Source organism: Protopterus annectens, chromosome 8.part0 (assembly GCF_019279795.1).
Source record: "Protopterus annectens isolate FY-2018-M chromosome 8.part0, PAN1.0, whole genome shotgun sequence".
Lineage (NCBI taxonomy): Eukaryota > Metazoa > Chordata > Ceratodontiformes > Protopteridae > Protopterus > Protopterus annectens.
In genome coordinates, this window is record NC_056741.1 from 1,041,851,583 (window position 1) to 1,041,871,116 (window position 19,534).

The following is a 19,534-nucleotide window of genomic DNA, read 5'->3' on the forward strand; positions in this document are numbered from 1 at the left end:
GAAGAAGCTAGAGATGAGGAGCGAGTCCAACTGGGCATTCCTAGACTTGGAGAAAGCACATGACAAGGTTCCAAGAAAGCTGATCTGGGCAGTACTGCGATGGTTTGAAGTTCCAGAAACATTGGTAGAATTGGTGCAGGCTATGTACAGTGACCCAGTGACTCAAGTATGAACAGTGTTCGGCCTCACAGAGGAGATCCTAGTGGCAGTAGGTGTACACCAAGGTTCAGCTCTGAGCCCACTGCTGTTGATACTGGTGATGGACTACATTAGCAAACAGGTTGGAGAGGAGAGGTCAACAAAGCTGCTGTATGCAGATGATGTGGCAGTACAAGCAGACTCTGAGCTAGAAATTCAGATTTGCATTCCATTCTCCTATCTTTTGCTGCAGGCACATGGGATGAAACTAAGCACAGATAAGATGGTGGTAATGGCGGCAAATTGGGGAAATCAGAAGAAGCTGAGAATAGAGATAGAAGGGAAGATAGTGGAACAAGTAAACAGCTTCAGGTATCTGGGAGGGGTGGTTGAATAGAAGGGTGGTCTGAATGAAGACGTCAAAGCTAGAATAAGAGGGGTTGCAGCCAACTGGCATAGAGTATCAGGTGTGGTCTATGACAGGAGAATGCAAAAGAAGCTGAAAAGTAAGGTGTTCAAGACAGTGGTGTGACCAGTACTACTGTATGGTAAGAAACATGGGCAGTAAAGGCAGAACAGTTGAAGAAGCTAGAGGTCATAGAAATGAAGTGCCTGAGAAAGGTGGTAGGATGTACACTGTGGGACAGATGAAGAAATGAAGACATAAGAATAGAAGCCAAAATAGCTCCAATAGCAGAAAAGATCAAAGAGAACAGAGCACTGTCATTTGGGTACATGTGTAGAAAAGCAGAAGACAATCTGGTGAGGAAGATTTTGGACAGACAGGAAGAAGGTAAGAGGAAGCGAGGATGTCCAGCAAAGAGGTGGATAGATTGTCTAAAAGAAGATCTGTGACAGTCAGGCATGAGTGTTGAAGAAGGCAGGAGTGTGGCACTGAATCGAGAGAGTTGGTGACAGTTAACACGATAACCCGACCCCTTGTAGAAAAAAATGGGAAAAAAAGGGGGCTGATGATGATGATGTTATGGTACATTTTCTTACAAAAGTATACTATGCTCATCATATTGATCACCGCTGCAGTAGCCTTAGTTATATGGGGCAGATTACCCTAGCTTACTACATTTGGAAGATGAAAGGAGAAGGGTCCAGGAGTCCCTGGAGAACAGTTCTAACAAAGTCTGACCTGTACCTGGAGAAGGAATCAAGCTAATAGTGCTTTGTAAAAGTATATACAGAGGACGAAGTTGCTGCTTGTAGAATACTTCTAGAATCCAACCCTTTCTGAAGCCAAGGCCCAGGTAAAGTGGGTCTTAACCATGTCTATAATAGTGTTTTTGTGGTGAGTAAAATGTAAGGTAAGTCTTAAACAACCATTTGGAAAAAAGTCAGTTTTAACACAAGTTGTCCCTTCTACATACCTTCACAAGAAATGAACAATTGATCAGAAGATCTGAAAGATTTAGTTATGTCAAGATAGTAACAGAATTGTCTGCGGACATCCAAGGTATGAAGCATCTTTTCTCCCTTATTTTTAGTTTCAGGAAAGAAAATGGGGAGATGGAGAGTTTGGCTTAAAGTAAATTTGGATACTACTTTAGGCATAAAAGGAGGATTTGATCTCAAAGAAATAGCTTCTGTGGAAGATGGGATAGGGTTGACTCACAGTAAGAGCTTGCAACTCAGATATCCTTCTAGGAGAGGTTAGAGAAATGAGTAAGACTGTTTTCCATTTAAAAAAAACTCAAATTAGTCAGATTAGCTGTTTTAAATAAAACAAGTGTTAGTTTCTCTAACACAAAATTAAGATTCCCAAGGAGGGGTCACCAATTTCTTGGAGACCTCTATGTAAAACCCCTGTCAAAATCCCTTTGACATAAGAATACAATGACAGAGGAGGATCCATAGGCTGACATGCTGAAATGGCCAATAAATGACCTTGAAGGAGGAGCAAGAAAGGCCAATTCAACAATATTGTAAAACCAGAGAGCAACCAGCTCTGAATGGGTGTTAGTTATGCTGTTGGTACCATCTAGAATAACTTTTCCATTTGTGAATATATGATTTTCTAGTAGCAGACTTTCTTGCCTCCTTTAGTACCTGCTGCATACCCTCAGTAAGCAGATGCCCCAAAGTAATTAAGGCCCTATCATGCAGGCAGTCAGTTGAAGTTGACTGGGGTCAGGGTGCATCAAACATTACTGATCTTTTCTGAGTAGATCTGTTCTGTGAGGAAGCTTGTGGTAATTGTTCCTTGCCATTTCCAAAAGAAGGGGGAACCACTGTTGCCTGGGCCAGATGGAGTCACCACAAAGATTTTGGGGGATTCCTTCTGAATCTTCAGTGGAAGTATCAGTGGAAAGGGTAAAAAAGCAACATTCCTGTCCATAGAAAATAAAAGGCATCTGTCTTCCATGCTTTCTTGCAAAGGAGTCTTGGAGCTGCCAGCTGATGGTTCTGACAGGAGGCAAAAAGTTCTACTTGAGGAACTCCCTACAGATGAATCAAATCTTAGAAGACTCCCCGATCTAGTTTCCATTCCTGAGGCACTACTCTGCTCAGCTTGTCTGCCCCACAATTTTGTTCTGACAGAATGCAGGATGCCTGTAGAGTAAGACTGTGCTAGGAAACTAAATCCCAAGCAAAAATGGCTAATCTGCAAAGGACATACAGCCTGGTTTCCCCTTGCTTGTTGCTGTACCATATGATTGTTATACAGTCTGCAACTACTTGAAGAGGTCCCGGCGACCTAATATGACTTGAAGATTTGAATGCCTTAATCAGGGCACATAATTGCCATAGCTTAAAGCAATTAAACTGGCTAGAACTGTGCAACTACCTAACATATTCACAACTAACTACAACACACAAACTCATTTATCATCCAAAAAATGCCCTGCACTACATAACTTATTACTGACCTACTTGTTCAGCAAGGTACCTCTGCTCTAGTAACAAATAATGTTGCAGGAGATTTGCTCTACTTCCAATACATTGCTAAACTCTGGAATAGTATCCTCACACAAATAAAATATATTACTGACCTACTGTTCAGCAAGGTACCTCTGCTCTAGTAACAAATAATGTTGCAGGAGATTTGCTCTACTTCCAATACATTGCTAAACTCTGGAATAGTATCCTCACACAAATAAAATATATTACTGACCTACTGTTCAGCAAGGTACCTCTGCTCTAGTAACAAATAATGTTGCAGGAGATTTGCTCTACTTCCAATACATTGCTAAACTCTGGAATAGTATCCTCGCACAAATAAAACTCTCCAATAAACTCAGTAGTTTTAAAGTACTGCTTAAGCAACGTATTAACCAGTCCTGGTACTGCACATGCTCATCTCAAGGCTGAGACTTTGTGTTCACCATACGATACTCTCCTAAAACAGAATACAGTCAAACTCTCACTGAAATGACAAAACATTTTTTTTAAGTTAACTGGTACCTGTACAATCCACTAAGTTGTACATGGGCTTCTCTTTAGTAACTTACACCTTTGTATAATCTTAGAATGTTTAAATGTAACCACTGTTTGTGTACAAATGTAAACAGAAATGCAACTACATTGTGTTTAACTGGACCTTAAAGTATGAAGCATTGTAAGCAAATGGAACTTTTCTCCACTGATCTCCGCTGAAACTGGGTCGGACTTTCCCGGTAAATAAAGACAGATAAATAAACATATAACTCTTTTATACTTGCATGTATTCTTTGTTTTCTACACACCTTTCACTTTTATCCCTCCTGACATTGCTCCCCAAGAAAAGTGCAAGGCATCTGTGGTGACTGACTGCTTTGGAGCAGGGAGGAAGGGCGACCTGGATTTAGAGAAATTTTGCAGTCTCCACCAACTGAATTCTCTTCTGACAAACCCCAGCATTGGAATTTGAAAAGATAAAGGATGTTGGTGCTGTGATGAAAGATAATTCACATACCATTGTCTATTTCTTTTGTGGAGTTTTGCCAGGGATATCATGAGAATCATAGATGCCATGAGACCCAAAATCCTGAGGTACTCCCTTGCTGTGACCGAAGTCTTAGTGTAAAGCCTTAAAAATATATCTAGATATAGATCTATTTTGTCCTGTGGGGAAAAAAGCTCTCTGAAATGAGGTGTCTAGCTAACACACCAGGAGCACAATCCTGTGTGAAAAAGTCAAAAAGAGTTTTGAAGGTTCTCTTAAACCCAGCTTGTGCAAGAGATCTCTCATCCAAGAGAGAGATTCCTGACACACTGAAAAAGACTGTGCAAAGAAAAGTAAGTTGTCTAAATACGGAAAAATGTGGATACTCTGTAGCCTGCAATGATCTATAAAGTACAGTTGTGTACACTTACTTTAATGTAGATGTTCGAGTGTATTCACTGCTGCAGTCATCACACTTAGGTTACCTGCCTGCAGGTAGCCCTCAGTCAGCCCGAATACCAGAGACTTAGTATTTCTGTGTCGATTGCTGTCGCTCCAGGACTGACGTCAGATCATCAGGGATATAAAAACAGGCAGCCAACTCCATTACATCAGTTTTTCTTGCCCCAAATGTCAGGAGCCCCCCAACAGGGAGCTAAGCTATGGTGGGAAAAACACCACCAGTAAAAAGTAAATACCAATACCAATACCCCTGTAAGAGATGAGTAATAGACATAGAGAAGAGAGAGACAAGGGGGCTGAAGGGAGGGAAACCAGGACTGCAACAGTGAATACACTTGAACATCTACATTTATGGTAAGTGTACACAACTGTACTATGTTCTTCATGTTTCACTGTTGCAGTCATCACACTTGGGTTGAATCCCAAAGGTGAAGAAAGGGTGGAGGCAGTCAATAAGACTTGGGGCTGGCTAGTATGCCCTGCAGGACAGCTGTTGCAAAACCCGCCCTGGATTTAGAAAAGATAGGCAGGTGGTAATGCCTGGTGAAGGTGTGTACAGAACTCCAGGTAGCAGCTTCCAGAATGTCCCTGGTAGAGACTCCCCTGAGGAATGCTGCAGAGGTAGAAGTTACCCTAGTGGAATGTGTTCTGACCCCCTGAGGGGTTGGTTTCCCATGGTGTCTGCAGCAGAAATGGATACAGTGTGCTATCCATTTGGAAATTATTTGTTTTGAAATGGCCTTGCCCTATGCCCCTTGTGCAAAACTGAGTAGTAACTGGTCAGATTTCCTGAAGGGCTTAGTCCTATCCAGGAAGAATCTGAGCTGTCTGTGCACATCCAAGGAGTGCAAGATCCTTTCCCCTTTATTTTGAGGATTAGGGAAGAAGGTTGGCAAATGGGTGAACTGGTTGAGAGCTACACTGGACACCACTTTAGGCATAAAGGAAGGATTAGTCCTGAGGGAGACCGTGTCAGCATGAAAAATAATGAAGGGTTCCACAGCCATAAGTGCTTATAGCTCAGACACTCTTTCTAGCTGATGTGATGGCCAGAAGCAAAGCTGTTTTCCAAGAGAGGAATTTTAACTCTGTTGATGATGCAGGTTCAAAGGGGGGTAGTGTGAGTTTTTCCAGTACAAAGTTAAGGTCCCAAGCAGGGGTGGGTGCTCTCCTTGGTGGCCTTAAGTTGTTTGCCCCTCTAAGGAACTGTTTGATGAGAGGATGAGAGAAAAGAGGTGGTTCAGTGTTGTAATGAGCCGAGATGGCAGAGGCATGGCTCTTAATGAGGAAGGATAGGCCTCTGTGGAGTAGATCTGCTAGGTAATCCAGGATTAGAGGTAAGGAGGGCAGTGCTGTGTCCTCTCCTTTAGACTGAATCCAGGAGCAATACCTTTTCCACTTATCAGCATAGTATTTCCTTGTACTGGGGTCTGCTTTCTTAGGCTGATCACTGGGGGAGAATTCAAGGAATAAGCCAGGCTGCAAGATTCAGGGTTTGCAGTTGCGGATGCAAGATCTGTTCCCCCTGCTGAGTAAGGAGGCTTGGAATCTGGGGTAGGTGCCAGGGTGACACCAGTGACAGGCTGCGCAGTAGTGGGTGCCAGTACGGGGCAATCAGGATTGTCCTTTGTCTGTTCTGTCTTATCTTGAGTAATATTCTTGAGAGAAGAGGCAGAGAGGGGAATGCATAGATTGAGAGGTTTTCCCACTGAAAGGATAGGCATTCACTTTCCAGGCCGTGCTGTGAGGTGTCCTGGTGCAGAATTTGCTGAGCTGGTGATTGGAGGGGGAGGCAAAGAGGCCCACCTCTGGGGTCCCCCACTTCTGGATTAGAAGGCTGAAGGTGCTGGGTTCTAATTGCCACTTGTGTGGGTCTAGGAGATTTCTGCTTAAGTTGTCTGCCAAACAGTTTTGTTTACCTGGCAGGAATTGAGCTTGCAGATGAACATGCATGTCCAAGGCCATTTTCCACAGGGCCATGGCTAGCCTGCAGAGTGGGTAAGAGTGGGTTCCCCCCTGCTTGTTGATGTACCACATAACTGTGGTGTTGTCTGTTTTTATTAGCAGGGATCCTGGTGAGTGTAGGGATCTGAAAGCTGTTAGAGCATGCTGAACAGCTAGCATCTCTTTTTGGTTGATGTGCAGATGAATTTGACTTGGGCTCCAGTGGCCCTGAATCCATTTGTCATCCATGTGTGCCACCCCGGCATAGTCTGATGTGTCTGTGGTTAGGGTCTGGGCGGCATGGGGTTGAGTAAAGGGAAGTCCTTTGTTGTGGTTGCATGCTGCTGCCCACCAAAGAAACTCTGTCCTTAGACAAGGTATGTTAGGTATGACTGTTTCCAGGTCCTGAGAATGCTGGTACCAAAGACTTTTTAAGTACCACTGAAGTTTCCGCATATGCAGTCTGGCATATGGAATTAGTAGGCTGCAAGAGGCCACGAACCCTAGGGCCTGCAGGATTTTCCTTGTGGATATCTGGGTTCTGGTGGCCGTCTGAGTGAAGTAGCCTGTCAGGCTTGTTTTTCTGGAGCAAGGAATGCCATCTGGGATGCTGAGTCCAAGCTTACTCCCAGGAATACAATCTTTTGACTTGGGATAAGTTTTGATTTCTTTTTGTTGATAGTGTACTCCAGTGAGGTTAGAAGGTTCTTTACAAATGCCAGGCACTGCAACAGCTGTTCCTAACTGTCTGCCTGAATCAGGCAGTCGTCCAAGTATGGGTAAATTTGAATTTTTCTCTGTCTGCAACAGGCAATGGCTGGATCCAGACATTTTGTGAAAACTCTGGGAGCAGTGGATAAGCCAAAGGGAACTGCAGAGAACTGATAATGCATAGATCCTGCCCTGAAACGTAGTTATTTCCTGCATGAGTCCCTGGTAGGGATGTGCAGATAGGCTTCCTTTAGGTCTAGGGTGGCTAACAAGACATCTTTGGACAGCATAGGAAGAAGCTGCTGAAGGGTGAGCATTTTGAATTTTGGTACCACCAGGAAGGTGTTTAGAATGGAAAGATCTAGAATTGGGCGTTGTGCCCTTTTTTCTGGGTACCAGGAAAAGCCCAGAGTAGAACCCTTGACCTATCTGTTCTGCAGGAACAGGCTGAATTACCCTTATGGAGAGCAGGGCTTGAACTTGGTTTTGTGCCTCTGCCCACTGGTTTGGAGGAAGGTCTGGGAAACCTTTTGGGGTTGGCAGTGAGTGGAAGTAAAAGATGTACCCCTGGGATACAATGGTGAGGACCCATCGGTCTTTGGTGATGGAGGTCCAGTTTTTTGCATGATGGGCAAGTTTTCCTCCTAGGGGCATGAACAGTTGGACAGAGGTGAGGAGTGGAGTTGTGAAGTCATTGTGAATTATTTCTGTAAGTGGGTGGCTTTGTTTCCCCTGGATCTAGTTTGAGGTGGCCTTGAGGGGGGGCTGGAAAGGACCAATGTTTCGAGGGGCAATGCCTGCTGAATTCTAGGAGGCTGCACTTGCAAAAAATCTTTGACTGCTTGCATTGATTTAGCTTTTTCTTCCATCTGTTTTAGAACCTCTTCTGCTTTGGTGCCCAACGGATTGTCCGTGTACAAAGGAGAGTCTAGTAATTTTGATTTGACATTGTCTGGCAACATCTGCTCCTTAAGCGAAGCATGCCTTCTCAGTACAGAACCAGTGACTGCTGCCCTGCAAGATGTTTCTAGGGCATCAAAGCCACATTGCAAAGTATGCTTACTGACTTGGCTTGCAGAATGCATAAGCTCTTGTAATTTTTTAATTTCTACACAATCTGTAAAGGTAGTTAATTTTTGCTTAATAAGTTCCATAATATGTTGCTGGTACTTCAGCATGTAAAACTGGCAATTCAATGCCCTAATGGCGAAAGTTGCAGAGGTGTATACTTTTTTACCCCATCTGTCTAAAGCTCTGGAATCCCTGTCCGAAGGGGTGGAATTCTTAGCTGTAGTTGCTTTTATACCTTTAGGCCCCTGGGATATGACCTCTGGGTCAGCAGTAGGATTTTTGAAAAGAAATGTGAGAGAGTCAAGAACTCTGTAGTACCTGTCTGGTTTCCTAGGAGCAGGAGGTAAAGTATCAGGAGTTAGGCTGGATTCTATAAAGACATCATCCACAACATGCAGAACTGGAGGTATTGCTAAAGGTCTATGTTGTGGCAAATCTAAAAATTATCTGACTCTTTTTTTGGACTGAAGATAGTCTTGGCATTCCCAGTGGAAATGCTCTCAAAGTATGCAGGGTTTCACCAAATGAAAAATCCTCTGGAGGTGAAGCAGAGGGAATGGATTCCTCTACATCTGAATCCTCATAAGCAGATAAAGGCATGTCTTCATATTCAGAAACCTCAGAGTCATTAGACTCTTGGTCTGTTAAAGCTGCTGGGGACAGGTCTCTTTTTTTCTTGGCAGGGGAAGGCCGGCTACCCCTAATTAGCATAATCAGGTCTTCTGCCATTTTAAGCATTTGATGTTGTGGCAAGGAAGCAGGTGCTTGAGATTGGGTTGTCGGTTTTTAGGGGTAGCTTGTACTCTTGGCCTTAGAAACTCAATAGTTTTAGACAGAACTGAAGATGCAAAAGAAGTCATCATTTTGTGTCGAATATCAGTAGTGTGAAGAAGTTTCTCGAAAGCCGGTGCCTGCACAGTGGCTCCGGACCTATCCAAGGTGGAGACATCCGCAGGTTCCATAGTCAAAGAAGAGCCTTTCGGCATACCAGACTCCGAATAGGTCTTGGTAGCAGCCGGCAAATCCATCGAAGCGGGCATCAGGGGCTGCGAAAGCTTGTCACTGAGTACCGGCGAACTGGCGACTAGCTTAACGGAAGCGTTGTCAGCAGTTTTGGACCTGTGTGGTCTGTCTCTGTCTTTATACTTATATTTTTTCGGAAGATCAGTAGTCGGATGGCTTACCGAATATGGAGATCGGGAGCGAAAGTATTTAGCGACAATAAGGGCCCAACAACGAATAGTTCGGGTGTTTAACAAAGCCCAAAACCAACAGCGAGGTACTTCGTGGTCTGGGCCTAAACAGGTGACGCAGTAAGAATGGAAATCTCAGTGTGGTATTTGCTTTCCACAGGTGAGACAATTGTTAACTTTTTTTGACATTGGTTAGAGCAAGAAAAAAGGATCCTCAACGGGGTACTTCACTTTAGATGACTTCAGGATGATTCAATTCAGAAACGAAAACTCAGGTAGCGGCCGACCGGCACTCGTGCAAAATGCTTCTGCTTCGTGCTCCTCAGCAAGACAGACTGATGTAATGGCATCGGCTGCCTGTTTTTATACCACTGATGATCTGACATCAGTCCTGGAGCAACAGCAACTGACGCAGAAATACTAGGTCTCTGGTATTCGGGCCGACTGAGGGCTACCTGCAGGCAGATAAACCCAAGTGTGATGACTGCAACAGTGAAACACGAAGAACGTCTGGAGCTAGGCACTTTGTAAACACTCTTGGTGCAGTGGATAGTCCTAAGGGTAAGAAAGAGAACTGACAATGTGATAAAAAACGCCTGATGTCAGGATGAACAGGGATGTGATGATAAGCATCTTTTAAATCTATTGCTACCGGGAAACTTAAATGAGGAAGAAGAGGTAACAAGCTGTCAAGTGACAGCAGTTTGAACATGGGTATGATCACAAACAGGTTTAGGAAAGAAAGATCCAGAACTGATCTCCAAGTATCTTCTTTCTTAGCACTACAACATCCTTGAATAAAAATCTTTCCCAACCTGGGAAGAAGGAACTGCTTCTATCACTCCCTAAGACAGCATGGACAGGAGGAAATAAATTAGTCTGGTCTGGTGGGTGATTAATTATCTCCTGGAAAGGAGGGATTTTCTTTTACTGCCACCTGTAACCTAGATAAATGACCTTCAGAACCCAATTTATCTGAGACTATCTGTTGCAAAAGAGAAAGGTGGAGATTCAGACTTTCTCAAAGGGAAAAGGGAATGCCAGGGTGGGAGAGGGGAATAAGGTAATTAAACAGTAATTCTGATTTCTTGTACTGTCCTGGGTTTTGGAGGGGTTCCAGAACTCTTTCTGCAATCCCCCCTGCCATTTCTTCTTAAATGTCTGTCAGCATTTTGTTACGATTGTTTATTTGGTGTTTTGTCAAAACTGGATGAGGAGTTAGACAATCCCTTAGAAAATTAAGACAAGGAAGGCTGAAAGATCTTAAGATTCCCTCAACCTACTCACTCCTTTCATCACACTTTTTGATTACCTCTACAGCAGAGGAACCAAAAACTAAATCTCTATCCAAACAGGAATTTAAAATCTCGTTTTTCACATCACCTGGAAGGTTCTGAGAAAGCAGCCAGGGAAACCTTCTCAAAACAGTACCATAGTCCTGGAAGAAGCAGAAAATTATTGATTTCAACAACTGGCTAAGTTTCTGGTGTCATTTTAAAGGGATCCAATATCAGTCTGCCTGGGATGACATGACTGACAGACCTCGATGCTTTGCCAGAAATGGTCTGCATCTGTCACCCCTGGGCTTCCGGATACTGGCCAAGGGTCTTGCCACCACTATACTGCCTTTTTAAGGCGGTGTTCCAAAGACCAAATTACCACCGTAACAGCTACAAACAAATGCAGTCTGAGGGTCATGCTGCTCAATGCTAGAAGTCCAAATCTCAAAATGCACTCACTCGAAGTACTCCTTAAAATGGAGAACATCGACATTTGTGCTGTAACAGAGACCTGGTTCAAGGCAGCAGAAAGCACCCCTGCACTACCAGGCTATAACTCATTCCACACCTTTCGGCCCCAGAACTTGGACTGAAGCTCCAAAGGTAGTGGTGTTTCTATATTCATAAAGGATGTGCACACCTCCAGGCTGGTAGCCCAACATAATGCATCTGAGATACTTCAGGTGCAGCTAACATTGGGTAAGACAGCGATTCAGGTCGTAGCCTGCTACAGATCTTCAACCATGTCCCAAGATTCACACTCCACGTTCCTAAGCACCCTGGAGAATATTAGGGTCCAACCTAACACTCTCACACTGGGCGACTTCAACTATCTATCCATTAACTGGGAAAAATACTCATGTACCAATATGCCCAACATTTCCTGGAATTCATTAATTCCAATGCCCTGGACCAGCTCATTCTTACCCCCACTAGAGGTAGCAACATCCCTGACCTTGTCATTACTAACATGGGCAACCGTTGCTCTACACCAATAGTCAACTCCTCCCTGGTTAGATCCGATCACAAACTAATTACCTTGGAAATCCACATCCCTCCCACCCCCCGCAAAGGTAACCACCATGAAAAACTTCTCCAAAGCTAACTCTGAGCTCCTAAATACAGAGGTGGCTAACTTCATGGCACCCATGCTAATGGGGAATAGTTGCATGACCGCCGAATCACACACCAAAGCACTGTACAAACATTTACACAAATGCATGGATCATGCCATACCCAAAAGAACCAAGACACTCTCCTCCAAAAAAAGGAAGCCAATCTGATGGTCCCCTGTCATAAACAAACTCTACAACAGAAGGAGGAAACTGATGCAGAATAAGGTGAAGTCTCAAGACTAGAAAAACTCCCTTATCAGCCTCAACAAAAAGTTGAGAACCCTCATCAAATCCTCTAAAGCTAGCTATGAAAACAGAATTGCAGCAGATAGTAAAGACAACCACAAGGCCTTCTATAATTATGTAAAGAATCTCCATGACAATACTCAGATTTGCCTGAGCTACTGCACAGTGGTACCTCCTACAGAGAAACAGATATTGCCAATACACTGGCCGACAGATTCAGTGCCAACTTTACCTGCCCCCAAAAGGGCCAATCACAATACCAGAAGATTGCCAGGCACCCAGTATTATTGCTGCACAGGTTAAAACAGCACTGTCCAAGGCCAAGGATACAGCTTCTATGGGATCTGACAATATCCCCGGCTGTGTTTTACATGAACTACAGAATGAACTGGCACCTCACTTGTGTCAGTCACAGCCTCACCTCAGGCTCTGTCCCAACCAAATGGTGCACTGCTACAGTCATCCGTTTCCATTAGCCTGAAGAGTCTGATATGTAAACCTATAGAACACATCATCATGGACCTAATAAACAAGAATATAGGGAATCTCCAAACTCTGGATCCTACACAGTTTGGCTTTGTGAAGAGTAGATCATGCCTGCTCAACTTGGTTGACTTCTTTGAGTCAGTCACCAGAGCTATGGATGAAGGCAAGGTGGTTCATACAGCCTACCTTGATCTAGCCAAGGCCTCTGATACCATTCCCCACTCAGGAACCATAGAAAAGCTCAGTAAGTTAGGCAACAACCACTATATCACTAGGCGGGTTGCAAACTGGCTCACAGATAGAACCCACAGTGTGAAAGTAGCTGACTCCAAGTCAGACTGCCGACCAGTCATGAGTGAGTCCCACAGGGTTCGGTCCTGGGTCCTCTCCTGTTTGGTATTTACTTCTCTGAAGTCCAGGCCAACACAAAGGGACTCTGGCTGAAGACAATTGCAAGTTGGGAGCTGCTATTAACTACCCAAGTGATGTTGACATCCTACAGATCCTAAACTGGTGCCAGAACCATGGCCTTAACCTCAATGCCAAAAAAGGTGTCATCATCCCCCTTGGGAAAAACCCGGTTCCCTTGAATTACCACATCGATGGTAGTCCACTGAACACAGAAGGCGTTATAAGAGATCTGGGAACACAGGTTGACAGCAACCTCTCTTTTGACCACCACATTGCCACTGTGGTCAGAAAGTCCTTCTATGTGGTACATCTCATTACTAAGGGTTTTGCAACCAGGAAAAGAGAGGTCATTGTCTCCCTCTACTCTTCCCTCATTAGGCCAGTCATTGAGTACAATGCCCCATTTCGCATGTACATCACTAGACACTTGCAACAACTGGAGAGGCCGCAAAAGTACCTCACAAAGAGGATCCCTAGGCCTTAAACACTTGCCCTATATAAACAGACTCAAACAACTCCAACTATTCTCTGTCTCATATCGCCTATTTAGAGGCGATCTCTGCTTGACTTACAAAGCCATGTCTGACCCAGCTCTGTTAGAAATGCTACATCTAAAGAAATCCCAATCCCTTCACACTACAATCAACAGAACATGCTGGAGGGACAGGTTCATAACCCAGAGACTGCCCATGCTATGGAATAGAATTCTCATACATGTTAAGTAGAGCACCTCACTGGCCCTCTTCAAGAGAAATTTTGATGAGTGAATGGGAAATAGAAAATTCACCCTGGGGATCACTCCAGTGGCTCTACTCGACAGAGGCACTGAGAACTAAGGTCAGGTGGCAAGATTCCAGGGTAATCCTATGGGCTAGACTTGTAAAGGCTCCATGGCCATTAGCCTAGTACACACCTGTGAACTTAAGAAGTATCAACAGGTTCATACACACACTATAAACAATGAATACTAACTTGTACAATGGAGGAAACTGAATAATATAAAGCAGATTTTTTTCTCAAAAGAAGTAACTGCAGACAAACTTGCTGAATTAGGCAGAATAAACTAACATATGAGCCAGGCAATTAATTTTTTTTTTAAAATGAGATTTGCAGAAGCATATACTTTTTTCTCCATACTTATCAATAATATTCCCATCCTTGTCATAAAGAGTAGGAATGGAATTAACAAAATGCTTAGCAGCAGTAGGATTAACTAAAGCTACAGGTGCTGGGTCAGATTTGGGAAGAGTGTATAAAAAACTTACAAGACTGAGGAACTTTATATATTCTATCTGCCTTTTTAGGGGCAGCAGGCTGACTATCAGGAAAACTGTAGGCAGTGACGGACATCCACTAAACCTAGTATACCTGGGAGAATGGTTGAAAGTTTTGGAAATTCCTTCTGTAACAGTTCATAGTATTTTCTGAGGGACTAACAAGACCTCAGTGTTCTTCCAGTGAAACAGTGGCACATTCTGGAAATCACCTCAGAGAAAAAGAAACCTCCTATGGGGGTGGGCATGGGTGAAACTGAGCTCTCATCTGAGTCTCAGTCAGTAAACTGTGGAGAAAACCTATATCTGTCCTTCCTTCTTCTTGTCCAGATTCATAATCTTGAATCTCCTTAGGAAAAGAGGTTTCCCTCTTTCTTTTACAATAAACCAACTTAAAAGAAGGATTGATAGCCTGAATTAAACCCAGAGTCAGACTCAGTAAACTACTCATGTCTAAAGAAATCTGAGGAGGAGTAGATACATATTTAGTTTTTTTACTTATTTTTGACAAGAAGAAACAGGGCCAGCAGTGTTACTAATAGCAGCAGCAACTTCCTCAGGGAATGATAACATTCTGATTAAATGGGGAAACCTTCTCTGTTCCCTCTCTCTGGACTGACAAGAGTAGCTCTCCCCTGTCCACTGAGGAGGCACCAACAGCCGTAGAGGATATGGCTATCCACCGGTCCATAGTGATTGTATGTGCTGCACCAGAGGAATACAGGGTGAAAGATGAGCACTCTCTGGAGCAAGCTCTAGCCATAGCAGAGTCACTACCAATGCTGAGGCAAAATGCTAGCCTGCTGTGGTAGCAAAGGCTCTTTGCTAACTTCTTTTTTGTAGATGGAAGAAGAATCAACTAAGACACTGGTAGTTTGTTCCATGGTAAAGCTGCAAATTATGCCACCATCTACAGAAAACAAGCAGCAAGCACTAGTAAAATTTTAAAGTCACTTTTTCACAAACACAGTAAAAAGCACTTTGTGGCACTTCATCCCCAAAAGAAAAATAAACAAAAAATCTCCAGAGAAAAATGGCTTTCAATTACTTGAAACAACTTTTAAAATTGGCAGGAAAAAGTATGCTCCTGTTTTAAAAGGACAGTTAATGTTGTGGCAGTACATTAAAACACAAGTTCTTAGTTTAAAAATAATTTTGCTAAACAGGAAAGTACAATAAAATATGTTTTTTTAAATATGGAGGGTTTCTCCACAAAAGAAATTTATCTGCCCAGCAATGGAACAGCACAAACAGAGACCCCTAAAGCCTGCAGAGGAGTGCGGCAATAAAGCTTTAAAAGGCTTGGTGCCCAAACCTGTCAGCTCACCTTGAGCTGGCTGACAGTTTGGGCAAGTGAAAGGTGTCCTGAAGGTTTGGAAGCTGGCTGGCTGTTATACCATTGGCAGGATATAACCCATGTAGCTAAGGCTACAGCAGCAGTGATCAAAATGATGAACATCAACCTTACTACACTGCTTACCAGATTGACTGACTCTACATCCGGGTAATTCTTGTGAAGATGTTGATTCTAAGGCATGAGGCTTCTCTATTAATGCAGGGGCTTTTGTAGCCTTTAATTCATAAAGTGATGAAGCAGCAACAGAACTGGAAGAGCCAGTACCTTGACTGCAGGTCAAAGGCCTAAAAGAAAAAAAAAAGATGTTTAATGAAAATTGTAATATACTCCATTTTTCTTCAAACTTTTCTGGTTCTTCATTCACTGATCATTCTTGTACCACATCTATCATTTTTTACCACTGAGGGAATTAAGAGTGGTGATTTACCATAAAATATTTTAATGGGAATTTCCTGAAGTGCCTTTCCTAAATCTTCCCTCTAAGAAATAGCATTCAGGTTTGTACAATGTAGCATACATAATCCCATGCATGCTTCTTCAGATAACTTTGTTGGATGCCCCCGTTTTCTAACAGGCTAAGCTTCCTAACAGCCATCAGAGATCTGACTGACCAGGAGAATCACTATGCCCTCCTGTGGATTAGAATAACTATTTCTAGAATTCACACTGCCTAGTTTTTCTCACTTCAAAGCTTTATAAGGGGGTGGGATTTGGCATAATGATTAAAGTCTTCACCTCACAGATACAAGATACAGGGTCTGATTGTGACCTCTTGTTATTGGCTATGCTTATAATACTCTGCAGACTGATAGCCTAGTATTTACCTATGAACCTATAAAATCCCAGTTTTGTTCTCAACCATGCAATGTTCACAGTCCACAATGATAATCTGCTTATATGTGAGTTGAATGAATCACATATACTTCATTTTTTTTAACTTTGGAATTTAAGTTAACATGAAAGGCTAACTGGGGTTTTAAACTGTCACTTTGTTATGGTTACATTTTAAAATGTGTTTAATACTTGTGACTTTCAAATCTGTGTGGATTTCTAAAGCAGCAAAACAGAAATAACAGCAGCTTATGGAATTTAACAGTCATCTACTAAACAAGATGAAACCGTGTGTTCATTCTCATTCCATTGTATTTTAGATCTTTATTACTACTTTGATTTACTGGACAGCTCTTATAATTTTAGAAATCATGCAGCTTATCAACAGTTTTTTAATATGGTAACTGCAAAAATGATACAATGAGTGAAAATTGTATATTATGCATTATCGTTTATAGTCTGTTATTGGAAGGGGAACAGTGTGACATTAAGTGGCATAACATATTCCTGAGATAGGTCAATAAATCAAAAACCTGTTACCTCTTCACTTTGCAGCAGCTGTTGTAAGGTGTTGCTTTTAGCAAAGCATTGTGAGTGATTTTTCTTGTCTGAGTCAGTAGAGGTGCAGGGCCACTAGTGTCCTGGAGGAATAAAGTATATAAGAAAGAAAGTGAAACACATTGTAGTTGATTAGAAAATGACACTAAGTTTTTCATACTGAGCTAGTATGCACCAACAGAATACTTAAATAGAATTGCTTTCTTACACCTGAAAAGAGGTATACAATTACATTTCCTAAACAGCAACAGGATACAAAGCAACAAACATTATTCACTCAGTGATACCTACATTATTCAGTTTAGGCACATAAGGGAGCAACAGCCTAGACCAGCACTCATCAGGTGCAAGACAGAAAAATTTAATCCTGGAAAGGACATACTGCAGGACACACACAACTACCTACGTACAGCTTGGAGAATTGAAAGTTTACCTTTGGCATGTCTGAGATGTAGGAGGAAACCACAGCACTGTGTGAAAACCAATGTGAAAAAAGGGGATGACATGGAGACTCCACACAGAGTACATGGCTTGGAGCAAAGTGATGTGAGGCAGTGGTGCTAAGTGCCATGTCATTCTGCTACCCTCAGAAAGAATCAACTTATATTAATAACCCATGGAAAAGTAGGTATTCACTCATTTCAGTGCTTTTTCTGCATAATCTTTTTATTTTCGCAGAATCTGATTACCCCATTAAAAACTTTCCTTTCAAATGCCAGCAAAGGCAGTGCTTCTCACTAGTTGTGGTACTACAAATTTATTTTCATTACCTACTTACTGAATTTAGGATCATGGGCACCCAAGCCTACACACACACACACACACACACACACACACACACACACACACACACACACACACACTTAAAGGCAATGTGTAAGTTTATCTAACCATCTGTTACTTGTCTCTAGGACATGTGAAGAAACCACAGACTCTGGAAAATCCAAGGCTTAAGGCAGACAAAAGCCTAGCATACAAACTGCAAAGAAAGGATCACAGGAATGAACCAAATGAGACTACCAGCATTATAAAATGATGGTGTCAACCACTACAACAATGTGACATACTGCTGTATTGCACTCTTACTATTTGCCCTAAATACTGCTATCATATGAAAAGTCTAACATGCACATAACTGCCAAGCCCTAAAAGCCACCATGAAAATTAAAGCTGAGTTAAGAAGAATTGCACAAACAGAAATAAAAAAAAAAAAAAAAAATCACAAACTCAGTATCAGACCATACTTTACAGGAGTAAATAATGGTAAGCATCGCTGCTGATTTCAGACTCGAGGAAAACAATGAAAACCACAGTACAACGGAAATAAAGGCCACATAAAACAATGTCTCACTGAATCATCAATACTCTAAGTATAACAAAACAATTTAACAGAACACAAGTCTAAAAAGCATAACAATATAAACTAAGGATGACCCTAGTACACTGGAAACGGCATGCTGATAAGTGTCACTGCCGTTTCCTAAAAACTATAGAGAAATTATTAGACATTAACACAACTAACCACCAATGCAAACATAAATAACTTCCAACCATTGGAAAATGCACAAAAACAACTTCAGTCACAGCAATGCATTACAAATCAAAACAGAGTAAAGATTATTTGAAACAATTTAAAATAGTTTTATATACTGCTAAAACATTAAAAATAAAATCTGTACATTTTGCTGTCTCTTCTTCACTGCTATTTATTTCATGCAAAACAATAATCATTTCTACACTTTGAAAAGATACTATTTTTTTGTCTCTAAAGCTTGTAGAAAAATTACCCTTTAATTGCATTAACACAAATACAATAAATACATATTAAAATTCAAGGAGTCCCTCTTCTCCAGAAAAAAAGTACATTCTGTTACCTGTAGGTAATGACTGATATGTAATTGTAAGAAGTGAACATCTTGGTGTAGAATTACACTCAGCCATACCTTTGCCTCATGCCTAGATGTGCAGTAAAAAATGTACTCATCATAACATTCAATCTGTGTTGTCTATTTCATTCTTCCTCAACTGTTGGGTTTAGATCCTAATCTTATATCCGACTCGGTTGCTTCTTCCAGCTTGTAAAACACTGAAACTCTTGAGCTTCTCCCTTTACCCATAATGCCCTCATCACCTTACATACCACAGATCTTGTTTGCTGCCCGAAGACCTAAAGAGAAGTAAAGAATCATGAAATAACAGAGTCCAGGACTCAAAAAAAGGAACAGCAGATCCTGCAGTATCCTTCGATCTTTTCAGGAATAAATCAAAGGAGGGGGATGGTAGAAGGGAAGTTGATGAAGAATGAAAATGGACAACACAGATGGAATGTTATGGTGAGTACATAACCTTTTTATCTGATGTTGTCATTTCCATTCATTCTTAACTGTTGGGACACAGTCCCCAGCTACCTAAATCCTGAGAAGACTAAGGAAGGATATTCATGAGCACAGCTGAGCCAAAGGCAGCTCTTTCCCTATAGACCAGATCCAATTTGTAAAGAACAATGTAGGTATGAAGATTAGTCCAAGTTGCAGATGAAATCTCATCCAAAGGAGTTCTAGACAAAAAGGCTGAAGAATATGC

General features: G+C 42.1%; 1 protein-coding gene across 1 annotated transcript in view; it reads right to left on the minus strand.

The window, feature by feature from the left end:
* LOC122809211 (sodium channel modifier 1-like) overlaps window positions 1–19,534 on the minus strand; it is a 366,965-nt gene that overhangs the window by 70,644 nt on the left and 276,787 nt on the right. The window contains exons 5-6 of the mRNA XM_044080522.1: window positions 16,934–17,034; window positions 15,686–15,846 (exon numbers count right to left, since the gene is read on the minus strand). Coding sequence (XP_043936457.1) covers window positions 15,686–15,846; window positions 16,934–17,034 — 262 coding nt within the window. The remainder of the gene's footprint in view (window positions 1–15,685; window positions 15,847–16,933; window positions 17,035–19,534) is intronic.